Source organism: Mya arenaria, chromosome 7 (genome assembly GCF_026914265.1).
Source record: "Mya arenaria isolate MELC-2E11 chromosome 7, ASM2691426v1".
Taxonomy (NCBI): Eukaryota; Metazoa; Mollusca; class Bivalvia; order Myida; family Myidae; genus Mya; species Mya arenaria.
The window spans coordinates 26,075,671-26,097,543 of record NC_069128.1 but is presented as its reverse complement, the minus strand read 5'-3'; the positions used below and the strand labels follow the sequence as shown (position 1 = coordinate 26,097,543).

At 33.5% G+C, this 21,873-nt stretch overlaps 1 protein-coding gene and 1 long non-coding RNA gene across 2 annotated transcripts in view; one reads left to right on the top strand and one right to left on the bottom strand.

Annotated features, from left to right (window-relative positions):
• LOC128241440 (uncharacterized) overlaps nt 1-21,873 on the bottom strand; it is a 52,051-nt gene that overhangs the window by 23,526 nt on the left and 6,652 nt on the right. Inside the window, exon 3 of the mRNA XM_052958368.1 lies at nt 20,249-20,344. Within this exon, the coding sequence (XP_052814328.1) occupies nt 20,249-20,344 (96 nt within the window). The remainder of the gene's footprint in view (nt 1-20,248; nt 20,345-21,873) is intronic.
• Nucleotides 8,452-15,118, top strand: LOC128240269 (uncharacterized). The gene is made up of 3 exons (XR_008262105.1): nt 8,452-8,703; nt 14,603-14,686; nt 15,004-15,118. It is a non-coding gene; the product is annotated as an uncharacterized LOC128240269 (long non-coding RNA).

Here is a 21,873-nt window from a genome sequence, read left to right as displayed (position 1 = left end):
TGCATGCGCTTGCTCAGTGAACTTAGGAATGGAGAGGGCAGTGCGTATGCAAAATAAGACTTTCCCCTGCTAGCCACTGACACTGACGCGATGCAAGTTTGTTCAGCATAATGATGTATAACTAATTCTTGTGATCAGTTTGATAAGCATGGCATTGGGGTAATTTAAGATCTAGCACTCTGGTGGCTGGATAGTTAATGCCAAAATTTAATTGCCATCTACATCCCAGGGGCTTTGTGTCAAAGCCAACTGATTATGGTGCATTAAGTGCCTCGTTTAAGAAATGTTTTACCAATTTATATCATGGTGTAGTTAACTTGTGTGAAATATAAAGAATTATTTAAGGATAACAATGTCTGTTTAACCGTAAACCATTTAAACTTTCTGATATGATGACGTCTTCGAAAAGGTGTATTTGTGTATAACTCATGAGAGTTGAGCTAATCGTGTTTAAATTAAATAAATCAAATCAATCATCAATATTCCAAGTAAAACATATTTTTATCAATTTCATTAAAATTAAACATGATGCAAATATACTTCAAAATACTTAAATAGCGTTCGTATTCTCTCTCATTGTTCGTAATCAATTAATATATGAAGTTTTATTGAGTCGCTCAAAATTTTGTAATTTCACTCACACAAAAATCGAAATGGACAGATTGCCGGGGAGACGGCTATTATTATCTTACCAGTTTTCTATTTTCAGTAATATGTGTTTGTACATTGTTGCCGGCAAGTCAACCAAAACTTGACTTTACAAAGAGACGCATTTTTCAATCCTCAGACTGCAACTGAGTAGCATTTATCGGATAGAACGAAGTGAATGATTAAATAATTTAGGTGTTTATTATAGGTGTTATTGAGATTGGCAATTCAGTTAGCAAGTCATTCATCCTCCATAAATCCCCCAACTTTGGTGAATCCTGCAGTAAGAACAAACAGCGGTCTGCATAGGACTGTAGTAATTATTTCAACTATCATAACTTTACTTAGTTTACTACTATATACCAGCATGGTTAATCAAATCAGCCAGTCACCAGTTTAACAGCGTAATAAACTATGATAGAGCAGGTTTGGTGGGAACTGACCCCTACTAACAAATGTTAGACTCTTTCTTGGAAATTGATAACTGTAGTATAAAAGGATGGTTTCTTTTAATGCATGTTAATTTTCTTTCATTATTTTGTCTGCTGTTATCACCGCGTTTTCATCACCGTACTGTTGTGTTTTCATCATCGTACTGTCTTGTATTTATCATCGTACAGTCGTGTAATCATTATTGCACTATAGTGTTTTTATCATCGTACTATCGCGTTTTTATTGAAGTACAATTGTATTTCCATCATCGCACTGTCATGAAGTCATCATCGTATTGTCGTGTTATAATCATTGTTCTATTGTCTTCCGGTGCGCATGAGCATAGAAGATTTCCCCTCCAAGTGCTAACATGTTGGTTTCAGGGGTGCGTGTCTTTGAAATATATCTTCAACCGAAGATCATTATCTTCATCATCATCATCATCATCATCATCATCATCATCATCATCATCATCATCATCAACATCAACATAAAAAACAACAGCAACTACGCATTATAACCTCGTTAGCACCATTCACGTCATCATTGCATCATGATTTGCATAAATGTCGTTGTTGCCTAATTGCTACTATAAATATCATTATCTTAGTTGTGGTCATCACATAATCATTGTAATCATTGTTGTCATGTTGCGTCGTGATATGGTTATCATTATCTTAGTTGTCGTCATCAATGTTGCACATTTGCACTTACTTTACATAGCATTCAATGTACCCCAAATAATAGTTCGGTTATCATAGATTTGATGTTCAATAATCATCATATTTACACCAAGTTTGCTACGGAGGGTCGGTTTCCCGGGAAAAACTTTTAGGTTGTGCTTGTGAAATATTATTTCAGATGTTTTTGTTCTAAAAATACAACGTATAAGACTGACATATTCGGGTTTCTGTGGTTGCCTTGGTTCTCAAACACGTTAAATCCCGAATGGAATAGTTGTATTACAGAATAGCAGCATGAGCAAGCAAATAGTCAGAATAGAGATCACAAGAGTAGTAATAGTAGTGGAAGTTGTAGTAATAGAAGTGGTTGTGGTGCTGGTGGTGTTTGTAGTAGCAAGTAGAATTAAAAGTAGTTAGAGGTAGTAGTAGGTGATGATGATGGTACTAGTAGTAGAAGTAGTAGTAGAAGTAGTAGTAGTAGTAGTTGTTGTTGTAGTAGTAGTAGGAACAGTATCAGTAGCAGCAGCAGCAACAGCAGCAGCAACAGCAGCAGCAGCAGGTAGTAGTAGTAGTAGTAGTAGTAGTAGTAGTAGTAGTAGTAGTAGTAGTAGTAGTAGCAGTAGCAGTAGCAGATCCAATAGCAGGAAGTGTTGTAGAAGTATTATTATTCATAAAAAGACAGGTGCTTTTATAAAGTAAATATGACGTTACGTCATTTTACTTCAGACTGTGCCATTTGCTTTAGAGCTGTGCTATCATTAGTTTTTTCAAACGACCGATGAGTTTACGAGACGTATCTTATACATCTGTATTATTTTCATCAAGTTTGACGCAATTATGATTGGAGATTTACAATGATGGTGATCGTATCTGATATTTTTTTCACATGATGGGCAAATTATTTTATGTGCATGCGCACCGTAAGGCGATAGTATGATGGTAAAAACATGACAGAATGATGGTGAAAACGCGACAGTACGATTATTAAAACAAAACAATCAATGATGTAAATCCCACATACCCATGATGGAAACATGACAGTAAGAAAGTGAAAACATGACAGTACAATGACAAAAACATAACAGTAAGATGACAAAAAAGGCAGTAGTGCCATGCTGAAAACATGACATTCCGATGTTGAAAACTTGACAGTACTATGGTGAAAACATGACAGTACATGACATTACCATGGTGGAAACATGACAGTACGATTGTGAAAACATGACATTACCATGACAAAAACCTGACAGTACATTAGTGAAATATGACAGTACGATGGCAAAAAAGGCAACAGTACCATGGTGAAAACATGGCATTACGATAGTGAAAACAAGACAGTACGACGGCATAAACATGACATAACCGTGATGAAAACTTGACAGTACGATGGTGAAAACAAGACAGAATGATGGCGAAAAGGCGCAGTCCCATGATGAAAAAAATACATTACGATGGTGAAACATAAAAGCAGGATGGTGAAAACATGACAGTACAATTGTGAAAACATGACAGTAAAATGGTGAAAAGGAGACAGTATGATGGTGAAAAAAGACAGTACGATGGCGAAAAGGTGACAGTCCTATGTAGAAAACATGACAGTACGATAAAACATGACAGTACGATGGTGAAAACATGACAGTACGATGGTGAAAACATGACAGTACCATGATGGTACAATTGTGAAAACATGTAGTTACCATGACAAAAACCTGACAGTGTGTTAGTGAAAACATGACAGTAAGATGGCGAAAAAGGTAACAGTACCATGGTGAAAACATGGCATTACGATAGTGAAAATATGACAGTACGATGGCATAAACATGGCATAACCATGGTGAAAACATGACAGAACGTTGGTGAAAATATGACAGTACGATGGCGAAAACATTACGGTACGATGACGAAAACAATGACAGTACGATGGTGAAAACTTGACAGTATAGTGGTGAAAACGCGACAGTACGATGGTGAAAACATGACGGTACGATGATGAAAACAATAACAGTACGATAGCGAAAAAATGACATTACAATGGTAAAAACGCGACAGTACTATGGTGAAAACAAGACAGAATGATTGGGAAAAGGCGCAGTCCCATGATGAAGAAAATAAATTACGATGGTGAAACATAAAAGCAGGATGGTGAAAACATGACTGTACAATTGTGAAAACATGACAGTAAAATGGTGAAAAGGCGACAGTATGATGGTGAAAAAAGACCGTACGATGGCGAAAAGGCGACAGTCCTATGTAGAAAACATGACAGTACGATAAAACATGACAGTACGATGGTGAAAACATGACAGTAAGATGGTGAAAACATGACAGTACCATGATGGAAACATGACAGTTCAATTGTGAAAACATGTAATTACCATGACAAAAACCTGACAGTGCTTTAGTGAAAACATGACAGTAAGATGGCAAAAACGGTAACAGTACCATGGTGAAAACATGGCATTACGATAGTGAAAATATGACAGTACCATGGCATAAACATGACATAACCATGGTGAAAACATGACAGAACGTTAGTAAAAACATGACAGTACGATGGCGAAAACATGACGGTACGATGATGAAAACAATGACAGTACGATGGTGAAAACTTGACAGTATAGTGGTGAAAACGCGACAGTACGATGGTGAAAACATGACGGTACGATGATGAAAACAATGACAGTACGATAGCGAAAAAATGACATTACAATGGTAAAAATACGACAGTACTATGGTGAAAACAAGACAGAATGATTGCGAAAAGGCGCAGTCCCATGATAAAGAAAATACATTACGATGGTGAAACATAAAAGCAGGATGGTGAAAACATGACAGTACAATTGTGAAAACATGTAGTTACCATGACAAAAACCTGACAGTGCGTTAGTGAAAACATGAAAGTAAGATGGCAAAAAAGGTAACAGTACCATGGTGAAACAAGCATAACGATAGTGAAAATATGACAGTACCATGGCATAAACATGACATAACCATGGTGAAAACATGACAGAACGTTGGGGAAAACATGACAGTACGATGGCGTAAACATTACGGTACGATGATGAAAACAATGACAGTAAAGTGGTAAAAACATGACAGTATAGTGGTGAAAAAGCGACAGTACGATGGTGAAAACATGACGGTACGATGATGAAAACATTGACAGTACGATGGCGAAAATATGACATTACAATGGTAAAAACGCGACAGTACTATGGTGAAAAAAATACATTACGATGGTGAAACATAAAAGCAGGATGGTGAAAACCTGACAGTATGATGGTGTAAACATTACAGTAAAATGATTAAAAGGCGACAGTATGATGGTGAAAACAAGACAGTACGATGGCGAAAAGGCGACAGTCCCATGTAGAAAACATGACAGTACGAAGGTGAAAACATGACAGTAAAATGGTAAAAATGCAACAGTACAATGGTGAACACAAGACAGTAAGATGGCGAAAAGAAGAGAGTCGAATGCTGAAAACATGACAGTACGAAGGTGAAAACATGACAGTACGATGGTGAAAACATGATAGTACGTTGATAAAAACAAGGCAGTATAATGGTGAAAACAAGACTGTACGATGGCGAAAAGGTGAGAGTCTTATACTGAAAACATGACAGTACGAAGGTGAAAACATGAGAGTACGATGGTGAAAACAAAATAGTATAATGGCGAAAAGGCGACAGTGCCATGGTGAAAACATGACATTACAAGGTGAAAACATGATAGTGCGTTGGTGAAACATGACAGTACGATGGCAAAAAGGCGACAGTCCCATGATGACAGTACGGTGTTGAAAATGTGACAGTACGAAGGTGAAAACATGACAGTATGATGGTCAAAACGCGACAGTACGATGGTGAAAAGAGGACAGTACGATGTTCAAAACATAACAGTACGATGATGAAAACGCAACAATAAGAAGTTCTTAAAGTGTGAATGTGATGCTAAAAAAAGAAATGAATATAAAAAAAAACAATTTGTTGCATTGTTTTCTTAATCTGATTGGATTGATCTAAAACATATATAATAAAATTCTGAAACGAAAACTTGAAATTTTATGCTGCTGATTATTTATAGTTTACTTACGGTTACAAAATAATAGTAATGCATAGATTGTACCTAAAACATACGTTTGCTGCATTCAATAATACGGAGGTAACGTTCATTTACATAGACACTGCATACTTGTATATCAACGTAATGTACCAGTCAATTGTAACCACGCCCCAACCCCCCCCCCCCTCCTCCCAGGTCCGTGGATTAGCGGGGACTTTGACTTTTGGTCCAGCCATGTTCCCCGTCCTTCGGGGAAAAACTAGTGGTAAAATTCTCGCAAAATTCCCCCGCACCCAAGTAAAGTTCTTATACACGTTAACATTGGTTCATCTACTTTAAACGCTGGTCCCTATGCTAATTTTGTACAATATTGAAATAATCTTGTCAGCGGCTTCCCGGGGAGCCAATTTATTATCTTGATAATGAATGGAAAACAACAGTTTCTTTAAGATATATATTTCTTCGATCTTACTTATTGAAGTATTTTATAAAAGTTGTTTATCTGCCAAGCTTTATTCTTACAGAAGAAGATTTGCAATGGAGCAAATCTAAAATGTTAACTGTTAGATAGTCAGTTAAGTTACCGTGTTTCTTTAGACGTCGTATAGACGCCTATTTCATGTGACTATAATATCGATTTTATTTCGGACTTTAATAGTATAATTGGAACAACCGTGTAGTTTAAAACATAGTACATGTATGTAATTAAAGTTGGTATGGCACTTTGCTTTATTGCAAAAGTCCCAATTTTATTATGTCTCTATTCTGTTTGCACTTAACCAAACATTTTTCGGCAAAAAATTAAAAGTCATGTTCTTACATATTTTCGTGTCAATATTTTGAACACCGTTGTTCGTTGCTATGTGACGTACCATTGCTAAAGTTGAATGCTCTTTGAACGTGATAATACTTATAATAATATTAATCATCATCATAAGCATAATCATTTAGCAATGGTACGTCACATTGCAACGAATCTGCTGATAACGATGGAAATAATAATGATAACAATAATATTGTTATCATTATTATTTCCATCGTTATCAGCAGATTCGTAATAGTTCTTGTCTTCAATATCATGTTCATTTTGTCATCACCGTTGTCATAATCCTTTTGATTGTTGTCACAACCATTGACGACGTGGTCGTCTTTGTATTTATGTTTATCGTATATTCATGTCTATATGAATATAACAATGTCAAGATTAAGGTTATGTGTCTGGAACTCTACATTTGAACATCCATATAAAAAAGAACACGTACAGACAGAAGAAACATACGCACGGACATATGGACCGATGGACGAACAAACACGCACGCATACATATAACGTCCTGCATTATCAAGTTGCTATTAATGACCTTCAATGATTAATGCTTTATGATATTGAGATGTACATAAAGTAATTTAAAAAATTGTGTTGCACATCAAAACGCGTTCGTATAACAATTATAATAATGATGTTAATACTTCCATTAGCTGTGTCTGTGATAAGTTACACGTGTAACATACACATATATCAATATCAATGTTCATGCTTTTAGTCTGAAACTATGAAAGGGAGCATACACCACAAATTGACGCGATCAGACGGATGAAAACAGTTTTATCCTGTTATTGTTTCGATTTAAAATCGACTTCTTTTTTGAAATTACAGACGGAAGGATTGAGTTCTCAATCAAATTCAAGTTCTTACATGTACAAGATATATTGTTTGATATTTACTTAGGTAGCGCCCATTCTAACAGTACCAGTATCAATGCTGTTGAATAAAGAGAAAACAAGTGCATATATAGAGGGAGATGAGTATAATGTACACGTATTGTTAAATAAAATTGTAGATGGTGCTTTTTAACTAAGTAGGGCTGATACAATATAGGGCATAACGAGTTCTGGTTATACACAGCTATAAACAGCTCGGGACTCGAACCCTCAACCCCCTGCTTGCAAGTCAGGTGCTTAACCACTATGAGCTACCTGAAGGGTTGGCATACTTCTGTAAGGGCAATCAACAAATCAACAAATCGATCCGGTGACCCAAAACTATACAAATGTGCATTCATATTAACAATAACCTGTGTTCAATTATACTGATAATAAAATATGTTACCTTTGACCATTCATATACATTTGACATTATGCAGTTGCAATGCGATCTGTATGAGACAAGAAATGGGGAAAAGGTTTTTGTTATCCATGCTTATTAGTCATTTGTTTCAGCTTTAGTCACTGTACTGTCAGCTTAGTCAAAAGCTAACATTATTATGATTGAATGTGTTGCCAGATATATATTTTTTCAGTCCAGAGCCTATTTTCATAAGTTTGGACTAGATTGACGCTAAAATCAGTCAATAGTAAAACCTTTGTTTTATTTTACCAGTTAAAACACTCAGTAACATCAGCTTGATGTCAGATATCACCCTTGTAATTGCAAAGCCCATTAGTGTCAAGATCAGATCAATATTTGTCTTGAAATCCGCAACAGTTGTTCAAGTGCCTATAACTGCTCATCAGCAGGTCATAAAACGAAGCTTCAATATTGAAGGAAAATGTCTAGATATTAAGAAATTTGCGGAGGGATATAATTAACCAATAAGCAACAATCCAGAATGTGATTTATCAATATGACTACTAAAATGTGAAATAAAATTGATTTTGACTGAACTGTTTAGGATACACAACTTTGATAGTCTGCTTAAATTTTGTTGAACTTTATCAGTTAATTGAAACTAATTCCCACAATATTTAGCTGAAATCAATAATGGATTATCTCGGAATATCTTTATAAAACATTTCTTTGGAAGATGTCATTGATGAAGAAACCAACACGTTAGGAATATCCCTTGAGGAAATGGAAACCTCTTTAAATGCTCAGGTACTTTACATGTTTTACTCAAATATTCTTATATAAATAACTCTACTTATGTAAAGCAGTTAACCTTTATGTCGTAAAGGCAGATTAAAAGCAATGTTTGTATTGAATACACCATGGAATTTATCTTAATGCTCAATTTAGATTAACATTATATTTTATAATGCTACGTAATTCCATTTACTAATATAACGATATTTGATCAAACTGTATTAAGTACATGAATATGTATGATGTATGCTTAACACAGTTAATGGTTTTTTAAGACTATTATAATTATTATAATATTTGACCTTTCAGGATTTGTCAAAGCATATCTTTGAGTTTGATGATGAATTTATCTTCAACCTAAAGGTAAACTGTTTTTTTTTTTGTTATTTAATAAATGTATACTCCCAGTGACGTTTATAGTTTGTTTGAGTGATTTAGACTCTTAATGTGTGTATTTAGATCAACAATTTTGTTTACATTTTATAAACAACTCAATGTCTGCCTACCTCTTCTGATTTCTTTATCAGATGGATGTCAAAAGTTGTATTGTTTCGGAGTATTCATTACCTGTTGTTATCTGTAGAAATCGAAAGGTCATACAGACTTTTACAAAACTTTTATTTGTATGCAATAGAACGGAACGGGTGTTTTTAGCTAATGGCATTATTTCAACTTTAAAATATTTAATTGTTTACTGCGCAATTTACTTTCACTTTTGGTTTTAAGTGTCTGCAGTATGATTGTTGTTTAAGGGTCATTGCTTTTGAACTTTAATAAACACAATAAACAAATCAGTTACACTGACGTTCTCAGACTCGTCATTTTTATTTATTTAAGTACGTCAAAGTTTCAAAAATTACAAAAGAACTATTTCAGTATAAATTCAAACACATTTCGGCTTTTTATATTTCCAGCGCAGGAGTATGTTTTTGCAATTTGTATTTACTTTACGCATGCGATTTTCTTCGGTTAATCATATACATTAGTATCGGCGCAAAGGCGCTATTTGATTATATGCGCATGGAATTCATGTTAATGGAATGCGCATTATATAATTGTGATATTTTGTTCATTAATGCTCTATAGAGTTTTTATAATTCACCCAATACCGTGATTCAGAGGCATACTTGAAATTAAGAAATTGCTGAGTGTTTGATAATCAGAACTTTGAACGATTTGTTCCTGTTTTTCCTGCATTATACCCGGCTAATTCGGTGCCAGACTATTAAGGTCGTTGGTTTGAATCCCGGTAGGAAAATACGACTTTGATTTATACGGTTCCATAATAAAGGCGGTTGGCCTACTTGTTTATGACCCGGGACTCAGTCATTGAGAGGGATAATTGATATAATCGATGGACATTTTCAGTTCAATCGATGTAAAATAGAAAAAAGAAAGACTTAGTATCATGAAGATTTTGTAGTGAAATTCAAAAACACATGATTCAGAAATATTTAGCTCGCATTTATTAAACAAGTATTGCATTCTTGAAAGAGCAATACGAGGAGTATTCTCCCACGTTACAAGCATAACAAGGTGCAGTTATTTATGTTATGCTGTTGATATGTTTTCCTATTGCCCTCTCAGGAATGCAATATTTTTTAATATGTAATTAAATGTGATTCTTCAATTCACAACGTGTATTACATTTACATTCATTAAATGTTATTTGCATGCATTTACTAAACGTGTAAAGGTATACTTTTTTCAATAATTATGTATATATGCACATTTATGAAACCATCATGTTATTACTATTTATTTAGTTATACATTTTTTATAACTGATGTGATTCTTTAAAGGATGTAGGAGCTAATGTTTGCACAATTAAAGCATTCCAGAGATTGACTTTTACAAGTTACACAATAACAAAATGGTTAACATAGGTTATCGGCCTCATATGTCTGATACATACGGTGGAACATAACTGCCGTCAGATAATCTGTTAACGTCTGCGAGTTGTTCGTGTTAACCACTTAATTATGCGATAATTATCAAGCTATCTAGTTAATAGAAACTGTTCTCTGTAAGATAAATATCACAATACTAAAAACTGGCTTCAAAGTGCTCGGAACTGCCACCTTTTTCCCTTTTAGTTGCATAAACAGGTTATCTAGTTATGGTTAGCGAATTCCACTTAATTAGGAACATAATTACCGGCAGATAACATTCGTGTTACGACATATTTATAAATGCATTTTGGCCTTTAGCTTCAACTGGTTATCTAGTAAGTGTTTATGAATTCCATTAAGTAAGTACATTCTAATTGGTTAACAAGATACGATTCATGTTACCAGTTATTGTTTTGATTATTCCATGGATCATTTTCAATGTGCCCATATCAAGCAGTCCTACAGTTTATGCCAGGTTTCTGGATGTTGGTCCATTTTCGAAGCCTCACTTCACAGCTAGGTGTTTATTATGCATGTAATTGAGATAACCAATTTCTGTCAGCAGGGGCCCATTAACCACTCTTCTCTGGTTAGTTTTGGGGTCAGAAGGATATTTATCAGAGAGCATCTTCAGTACGATTTCTGCACTAAAATTCACGATGACTATAGAAAAGCAATTTATATCATTTACTCTAGTTTTAAACTATTTATGAAAATGAAAAAAAAAACATAATCATTGATTCCATAGCAAAGAAATGAAACATTGAAGTAAATAAAAAAATATATTCAGTCTTATCGTTTGATTTAATTTCGAACGGACTAACTTTATACATGGGATTTTTATTTATACTTTTCATTAAGAAAACGTTAGCTGTCTACTTACTACAAAAGTATCAATATCAACCCTATTATACCCAATGAAATGTACAATTGAATGAAATGGATATTTAGGTTTTATAAAACATAATAATTTATGTATTACATGTATATCTAACATTGGCAATAATGCAGTTATAATGAAGTTTGTTATACATGGTTATATTTAAAGAAAAATATGATTTTCGCAATTTTCACAACAAATGAAAATTAATACTTTCTTTTGCTGCATTTTTGGAACAAGAAAAGAATACTGCAAACTTGATACATTGCTATTTTTCACTTTAGGATGATTACGCGTAATTCAACCGTATTAAATCATAGCAACATTATCCAATTGCTAACAGTCTCATAATTATAAAGTCTAAATTTTGTAAACTCTGAAGTCATCACTTGGATTGAGGTTCGTATGATTTCAGGTGAAATACTTTGTTGATTAAATTATAATAACTCTGGTTTTACTAAGTGCAGTGGGAAACGTAACCCGAGATGCAAAACGTCCTTACCTAAATAACGCCCGAGGTTTCTGGACTTTAGGTAATATAATCGAGTTTTAAGTAACACAAGTTGGCATATTACCTACAGACGGAATCACAGACAGACGGACGACCAAGGGCAAATCTATATGCCCCCCCCATTTTATGGGGGCATAAGATGTAATATTAAAAGAAATGTAATATTTTAACTATTTGCCAAAAAATAAGGTCATATATTGATGTACTTAGATATTCTTATTACTTATAACACAGCTTACAACTTATTTTTTGTAATCTGAGCACTATATTACCTTGATGTTGAAACTGAACTTTCATAGGTTTCTATTGATACATTGACATTGTGGTCTTTGCTAAAATGCATTTCAAAAAACATCATTGCCCACTTTTCATGTGAATTATATAAGCCCTCTTTATGTTTGTGTATCTTAGTTTATGTAATTTTCTAGAAAATTCATATCCTAAAATATAGCTTTTGAAACAGCGATTAAAATCTTCTTTACTGACACAGTTAAATCAACGTTTGTTTTCTTTGTAAGATTTCTCTTCATAATTTGCATTGTTGTGTGAGAACATTCTTCATTAGAAGAGTGATTAAACATTATACACACTTCATGGAAGCTTTCCATATATATATATCATATGAGAAATGATCACAACAAAGCAATACTGTATCTTAAACCACTATGTCCGGACTTTTGATATCATACCAGTATATTTGAACGTTATATGACTCCTTTTATTTTAATATAATATTTAAAATTATCCAACTTTTTCTGATCGTTTGCACTCCTACATGCACAGTTGATGTAAATTTTTAATCACAGCAGTCACTGATCTTTTATTACATGTTTCTGTAACACAATGTATGTAGAGCATTTTTCCAGAAATATATATTTTCTCCATATTATTTTCTCTTTGCGAAAAAGCAAAAATATGTGTATATTAAAGCATCTTATAATAGGGTAATAACTTATTAGTAGTGCGTTTTGATAAGGGAGATGGAATTCGACTCAAGTCGCACGAGGCGCTTACTGACTGAAATCAATATCTTAAAACATCAACAACAGTTGAATAAGACATTCCGGATCGACATGTTATTAATATATATATCAATGGTTTAAATCACTTAAAAGATACATGATTTCGTAATAAATGTTACATTCATGACAAACTTGTTTTATGACGTCATTTAAACATTGCACAATGATACTTGATGGACGTCAGTATAGTGGATTTTGGACTACCGTATATAATAATAATAATAATAATAATAATAATAATAATAATAATAATAATAATAATAATGATATACAAAATTTATACAAAATCATTCGGTAATAAAATTATTTTAATAATCAAGATAGCGAAAGTTGAAATACCAAGAAAAACCTCCTAACATAAAATGGCCCAAATCTCAAGACAAGAACAGCTATTACTCTCAAATTAATCAGACAAACAGCTCCCAGCAGGGAAAGGGTCAAGTGGTCAGTTTACATTATGTTAGATTAGTTCCACTGATAAGCCCGAGCATCAGCTTGATGCTCAGTAGCGGCATTAACTGTAGGATTGCAAGTGTTCATAACCTCGTGTATAGTGGTCAATAGGTTTATAAATATATGCCTTTGTGCGGTTAAACTGAAAACTAATTTTCTACAAGGGTTAGAATTTTAATATTTTAGTAAGTACCATTGGCATGTAGATTGCCGTTATCCTAAGGTAGTTAGCGAAAAATAAAAATTAGTCCATTGCGCTCTACAATTCAGAGAAATTGCCTCCCATTTACTCCTCATTTTGAGAAAAAGGCTAATCATTCCATGAAATCACCATGAAATTGTACCATTCAATTAATTACCACTTAGTGGGCCATCCTGCTGGGCTGTTGAATGTGTGTATTCCCAGATGATCTTTGTTTTGACTGTTTTGACTGATACAGTGTTAAGCTTGTGGTGAGTTTTTGCATCAAAATGATCTTGAGAATGGGGTAAATATTTGCATACATAGAGAATTGGCCTACACTAATTGATAAATTAAAAGTTAAAACTGAAATCACAATGTTTTCTTTACAGTTCTTGAAATTGATAAAGGGACATCTAAGTCTTTTTTTTTTCGTATGATTTCTTTATAAGCCTAACTGGCGATAGCTTGTGTTCGGTCTTCAATTTTGTCATACGAGGTCGTATTTAAAATGAGTTGACTTGGGCGTGTGGGGATATTCATGACATTTAGTGATAGCTCTTATTATTAAAAATATATAATATCCCACAAATAGAGATCATTCTAAACTGTTTATGTAAGTATAATGGTATACAACAAAATTAATTCTTCAACTTAAGTTCAAGTTAACTGAATCATATGAAATTTAATGAACGACAAAAAAGTTAAAAATAAGATGTACAGCTCGTTTAAAACATGTGCATTGGAATTGAATACCAGCTGGGCAGTCAGGAGTATTTATAAGACTGTGGCTTATGTGTTGCTTCAGATCATTATCACAGAAATGTTGATAAGCAGTGACCCTGTGTAACCTCTATTAGAATGATAAGTTTGGAAGGCACAAACTCTTGACATTATATTTAATTTTGCACATAAAGAAGTAAAACTGGAAAAAAAGTCATGATACAATACTAAAATGACGGTTTAATTCAGGAGTCCGATGAACCATTGGCTGTTGTTAGTCCAGAGGAACCCACACAGCCACTTCATACATCAACACCAAAGAAACCCATACATGTATGTATTCAACTGCCTGCAAAAATGGGAAAATTTGCTGCAGAAAACTGTACTTTTTACAATTAAGTTACCCCATCAAGTCATGTATTATTTTTAAATAATAAAGAACAATAAACAAATAGATCATATTTATGCACCGTGTTAAATTTTCATTGCTTAAAAAAACAGTTCATAGATATGTTATCAATTATAATTATTTTTCAGACAAGTAAAACAGGAAAAGGCAGACCAGTTCATATTTATGCACCGTGTTAAATTTTAATTGCTTGTAAAAAAAGTTCATAGATAATGTTTTATCAATTATAATTATTTTTCAGACAAGTAAAACAGGAAAAGGCAGACCAGTTCGGAGGTTATTAAAGCTTAAGAAAACAGGGGAAGTGCAACGTCTACAGCAATGTAGGAGATGATGTTTTCATAGCAATGTTTCCCAGAGCCAGATCATCAGGGCTAGAGAAAAAGTATAGACGAAGGATTTCAACTGTAGAGTTGACTGGAAGTTGGAAAAGTTTGAAGAATCCCCGAATTGTTTTGGTTATGTTACCAAACCTTTCAAGATTTAGTTGGTAATATTCCCAGAAATATATTTAACTCTGTCAATAAATGTGAGCTGGTTAAGCTCTGCGATTATGTTAAAGAATCAGTATGTATTCGTAATGTTATTCCTAATAATTATTATTATTATTATTAATTTAGTTCATCCTCTGATACTGCTGCCTTTACGTCAACATATTTGTGTCTTTAACCATAGCACTAACCATGTACAAGCATTTGATATCAAAAACCTAAGTGTATGTGTTTAGACGATGTTTACACGTCTGTTCTGTTCTTATCTGTGTTTTTTTGTTTAAATCATAATATGCAAAAGTCCACACTTGTATTAAAAATAATTATTGTCAAACTGTAAAATTGCAAGAGACATACCTGTAATACTGAAATAACATTCTAGTAGGTTTAAACAACCAGGAATATGTAATCTATGTCGTTCTATCAATCAACACTTATTAGAGTCAAACGTCATGGTCATAACTCATATTCGCCATTAAAATGTTGTCGTATTTACTTATTCCCTTCTAAGAGGACACATTTTATCTGCAAATATCTGTTATCATCTGAACACGATTGAACACTATGTCTACTATCCTCACGCTTTGAATGGTCATAATCTTTAAACTGCCTTAAAGTCATCCAATGGCAATGACCAATTAGCTGTCATTTAAGTCCATGCATATTTCGATTGTTCAAATAATCCTGACAACATGGCGCTCAGGGGGTGGTGGGGATTAATGTTTGACAAACATCTCTTGTTATAAAATGTTTATATTTTTATTGGAAATATTACCAAACATTTGCGAATATTGCATGTTTTAGAAATGTTTAGAACAATTTTAGTCATACTTTAGATTATTCTGGGAATATTACAAACATGCTGAAAAACCTGCTGTTAATTTTAATACTATGCAATGAAGATTTTGGTAATATTTCCAGAATGTTTCATGTCCTACAGCAGCCCACGTGGAGCTTTTTCTTTTGGATTATTTTATTTCAATTCATCTTTTGATATGCCCAAAAAGTTTTGGTAATGTTTCCAAATATTTTAAGATAATATAATTGTATTCAGGATGAATTTGAAAACGATAACGGAAAATGTTCGTAATTCATTTTGGGAATATTACCAAATATTTGTGACAATTCTAGTTTAAGAATGATATAGAAAATCTCTCGGCATAATATGGATTATTTTGGGAATGTTCTCAAAAATGTTGAAAAGCCCCAGTTTTCAATACTATACTATGAACTGTTTGGTCCTACATAAACTATTTGTGGAGTTTTCAAAGGCTTTTTGTTGAATTAGTTTGTTTTTAGTTCATCTGGTAATATTCTCAAATAATTTTGGTAATGTTACCAAATATCACGATCAAATTGGTAATATTCCCAGAAAACCTGGACATTTTATTCAGAATCCTAGCAGAAAATGTTCATCATTTATTTTGGGAATATTGCCAAATATTTGTGACTTTTCATAGTTGAAGAATATTTTTGAAAATTTCTCGGCATAATATCGATAGTTTTGGGAATGTTCCCAAAAATGTTAAAACCCCCACTATAACTTTAAATACTATACTTTGAAATGTTTGGTAATATTCCCAAAAGGTTTTGGTAATGTTACCAGAAATTTCAAGATTAACTTTGGTAATATTCCCAGAAAACCTGGACATTATTCCCAAGACGAATTTTAAATGTTAGCCGAAAATGTTCATAATTCAGAAAAATTACCAAATATTTGTGACAACCCCTAGTTTTTTATTAATTTTAGAAAACCTCTCAACATACTATGGATACTTTTGGGAATATTACCAGAAATGTTGAAAACCACACCATAACTCTTCGATACTATATTAAAAAGTGTTTGGAAATATTTTCAAAATGTTTTGGTAATGTAACCAACTTTTCAAAATCAAATTGGAAATATTCCCAGAAAACCTGAACATTATACTCAGAATAATAGCAGAAAATGTTCATCACTTATTTTGGGGAATATTACCAAATATTTGTGACTTTTTATCGTTGAAGAATATTTTAGAAAATCTCTCGGCATAGTATTGATTATTTTGGGAATGTTCCCACAAATGTTGAAGTTGGGAATGTTCCCAAAATGTTGAAACCCCCACCACAACTTTCAGTACTATACTACAAAGTGTTTGGAATTATTTTCAAAATGTTTTGGTAATGTTACCAAATTTTAAAGATCAAATTGGTAATATTCCCAGAAAACCTGGACATTATATTCAGATTCCTAGCAGAAAATGTTCATCATTTTATGGGGAATATTACCAAATATTTGTGACTTTTCATAGTTGAAGAATATTTTAGAAAATCTCTCGGCATAGTATGGATTATTTTGGGAATGTTCCCACAAATGTTAAAAACCCCACCACAACTTTCAATACTATTCTACAAAGTGTTTGGAAATATTTTCAAAATGTTTTGGTAATGTTACCAAATTTTCAAGATCAAATTGGTAATATTCCCAGAAAACCTGGACATTATATTCAGAATCCTAGCAGAAAATGTTCAACATTTTTTTGGGAATATTACCAAATATTTGTGACTTTTCATAGTTGAAGAATATTTTAGAAAATATCTCGGCATAGTATCGATTATTTTGGGAATGTTCCCACAAATGTGTTTGGAAATATTTTCAAAATGTTTTGGTAATGTTACCAAATTTTCAAGATCAAATTGGTAATATTCCCAGAAAACCTGGCATACTATGGATACTTTTGGGAATATTACCAGAAATGTTGAAAACCACACTATAACTCTTCAATACTATACTATGAAGTGTTTGGTAATATTCCCAAAGATATTTCTAATCCTTCAGAAATGCTTTGAGGACATTACAAAGGGTTTCTGTTGAATAAAAATGTTACCATGCTGAAAAGGGAAAGTTGCGTTTTCCCTTTTCATTTTGCGGTTTGTTAGTATGCAAATTAGCAAAGCCCGGATATTAAATTGATTAAAACTAGTCATTTAAAAATAATAAAAACTCGGCAAAGCCTCGTTTTTATCGTTTTAAAATGAACTCGTTTAATCAATTTGATACAAGATAAACACTTATTTGAGATCCTCTATTTTTATTAGTGTTCTTTTTTACTCATTGTTCATTGTTGGTGTTCACGAGGTTAAATATATTGCTTTCTATCTTACACTTAAACAAACACTTTTGTTTTCTTTTTATTATATCCTTAAATTGGAATCAAAAGACATTTAATAACATTTTATTTAAAAACGCACCAATGGGTATGCGCACGTAAAGTCATTTCGTAAATGACGTCGTTAATATTGTGTCATAGCCCTGTGCGCGCTGATGTTTGATTTGAATGATAGAACGGGCTAACATTCAAGAAAGTGAAAAACATCAAATTGATATTGTCACATTTTGATACAATGAAATATCTATTTTATTTCGCTGATAAATCTCTATAAACCACGGGAATGCATATAATAAAATAGATAATATGAACTATGTTGCAGTTACGTTATATCTCCAATACGTTTTCTCACGTATTTCACAAGAAATAAATTATATCGTTTGATACGTATGCATATAAAACTTCAAACAGCACTCATGATTTGTTTATTATATTCGTACACAGAGATTGTATAAATTCCAGAAAACTATTATCATGAAATATCGGTTGCCAAAAAGTACGCATTGGTTTGGAATTTCTGAGATTGCCAGCCCATGGTTGATTGTAACAATAAGAACACCTGTTTGCATCAAATGATCCATTTTGACATTAAGCTTCATATCTACTAATGGTATACAATTATATCAGGCAAATTGGATAATAATTCTCCTATTTATATCAAAACGTTTCAAAGTTTATTGGCAAATCGGCATTAATTAGCCAATAACAACATAAATACGGCAAAAACATACTATTAACTATCAGAGAGAATTACGGAATATGTATAAATAGACATTATGTAATTATTTATAAAAATATAAGTTGTTAAACATTTATGGAAAATAAACAAAGAGTAACATTATTGTATAAAAAAGCAATGGTAATTTACCAGGAAAGGATTTCCTAAATGCATGGCTTCTTTAATAATTTTAAATCTTAATTGTTCTTTTGCTTAACATAAGTCGTTTAAACATATATGAATTTGGCCATGATATTTTAAGCGTGTCTGAATTTACTACAGCATGATAAGAAATGGCATTCAAGTTCAGTTACATTAGCGTTACAACATAGTCTATATTCTCTCGCAATACCAGTTTATCTTTAGACTCCAATTTCTTACTTGTGAGCAGATAACCTAATTTAAGAAAAACCTTTGTGGATATAAAGGCATTGTGTTCAATAATTAATTAATGGCAAATTTGAAAAGACATTAATCTTCTTAATGCATTATAAATTTAAAAAAAAATATGGACGTTAAAATCTTTTATTATTTCCTGTTGTGATGGCAATCTACAAACAATCAAAGAGAAACTTCAGTTTCGTCTCTGAGAAACGATTATATTCATAGTTCTGCAGAACGATACAATTGCCTGCCATTCGTCATAGTGGATGTATCCCAATTCCAGAATGCATTGTCATTTATAGTTAAATACCAGAAAGGCATTTATTATTTCAGGCAAACAAGTATGTTTTCTATCATTTTGGCTGACCATTCGTGTTTTAAAGAAATAATATACAGGTGAATCTTGGGGAAATGTATGTGTATATGTTGTGGTGGATCCGTAGTCTAGTTGTAACACACCTTCCAGTCAATCCAGGTGTCGCAGGTTCGATTCCCCGCCGCACCACTGAAAAAATACCAAACGTCTTTCTGGAAGAACGTTAAATGGGGGTCCCGTGTGACAGTGCTATACGCTGGTGCACGTTAAAGAACAAAGATAGCTTTAACCAGGGTTACTTTCTGTCTGTGTAGTATGTTCTAAAACCTAAAATGGCTAACAATCTAATCGGAGCACTCGCCGAATGGGCCATGCCCGAGTGCGAGTATTAATATGCTTACAGACCTTTATGTACGTCAATTTCTTACCTTTGATATCTTCCGGTAAGATGGTCAGTTGTATGGTGGAGTTGTTGACACATGGTTCTCGGGATAACGATACAATGGCTCCCTTATTTGAGAGTCCTGTTAATATAATAATAATGACATTGTGTAATTACGTGGATGCAACAAAATATCATGCAGTAGGTACAGTATGCATGGATGTTTTATCAGGCATGATGTTTTAGATTCCTGTCATTGAAAATAACAAAAAGAGGAATTATTTTTAAACTTTATTGAAACTGTAAAATTAAGCAGAGTGTAGCAAATCAATAATGTTAGTGTCAACAAAATATGCATGTTTTTGTCAAACATGCGCAGAATCGTAGTAAACTACCAACCAGGCGTTTTTTTGGCACACAACACGTTGCCAACGCTGACGAGAGTGCGACATTGCGGAAAATTGCGGCGATATATTAAACGGTCGCCAACGCGGTGGTGCGCGTCATCGCCGCGTTCATCTGCTGCTACCGCGTAGGACTTCCAAAAATATGCACGCGGCATATCGCTGCGATGCGGCTTACCGCTATATGCAGGTAATTTAACCGGTACCGTTGGTACAAATAGAAGATTATTAATTGTACCAAGCTCGCAGAATGGATTTCACTCAATTGCGAGGGTAAACAGTCTCATTTCTAAACCTTGATATTTATGTCGATTGGATATTGAGTGTTTGTTTACGTATTTTTAATTCATTTAAAAATCAATGTAAAGACATCGCTCTTAATATATAAGTACTAAATACACAACCAGAGCTTAAAGCATAGTAAAACGATTAAAAACGTGGGCAGTTTTATTCAATATATTATTTATGCACAATCACACAAGTTTAACGAAGGCATTTGAAATTTAGAATTTTGCGAAGAAGTTAGACAATAGCGCCTGAATATTTTCACAGGTGCAAAACATAAATTTCAGCGATCAAACTTAAGCTAATTTACTAGACATAGTTCATATCTGCTTAGTTGGTCTCAAGATGTACCACGCGCATGTTTTTAGTCTGACACTAGTTCACCAGGCAAGGTACACGTATGTTTGTTTGGTCTGACCGTAGTTCGCCAGACAAAGTACATGCAAGTTGGTTAGGTCGGACTCAGTTTCACCGGACATAGTAAACGCATGTATGTTTGGTCTTGCACTAGTTCGCCGGACATAGTACATGCATGTTTGTTAAGTCTGACGCTAGTTAACCAGACATAGAACATGCACGTTTGTTTGGTCAAACACTAGTTCACCAGACATAGTACACGCGTATTTTTTTGGTCTGACACTAGTTCACCAGATAGAGTATACGTTTGCGTGTTTGGTCTGACACTTGTTAACTAGACAAAGTACATGCACGTTTGTCTGGTCTGACACTACTTAACCAGACAGAGTACATGCATGTTTGTTTGGTCAGACATTAGTTAACAAGACAAAGTACGCGCATCTTTTTTTATTCGACGCTAGTTTATCAGACAAAGTTCACGCATGTTCTTTTTTGGTTTGACACAAGCTCACCAGGCAAAGTGCACGCATGTTGTTTTGGTTTGACACTAGCTCACCACACATAGTGCACGCATGTTTGTTTGGTCTGACACTAGTTTACCAGACATAGTACACGCATCTTTGTT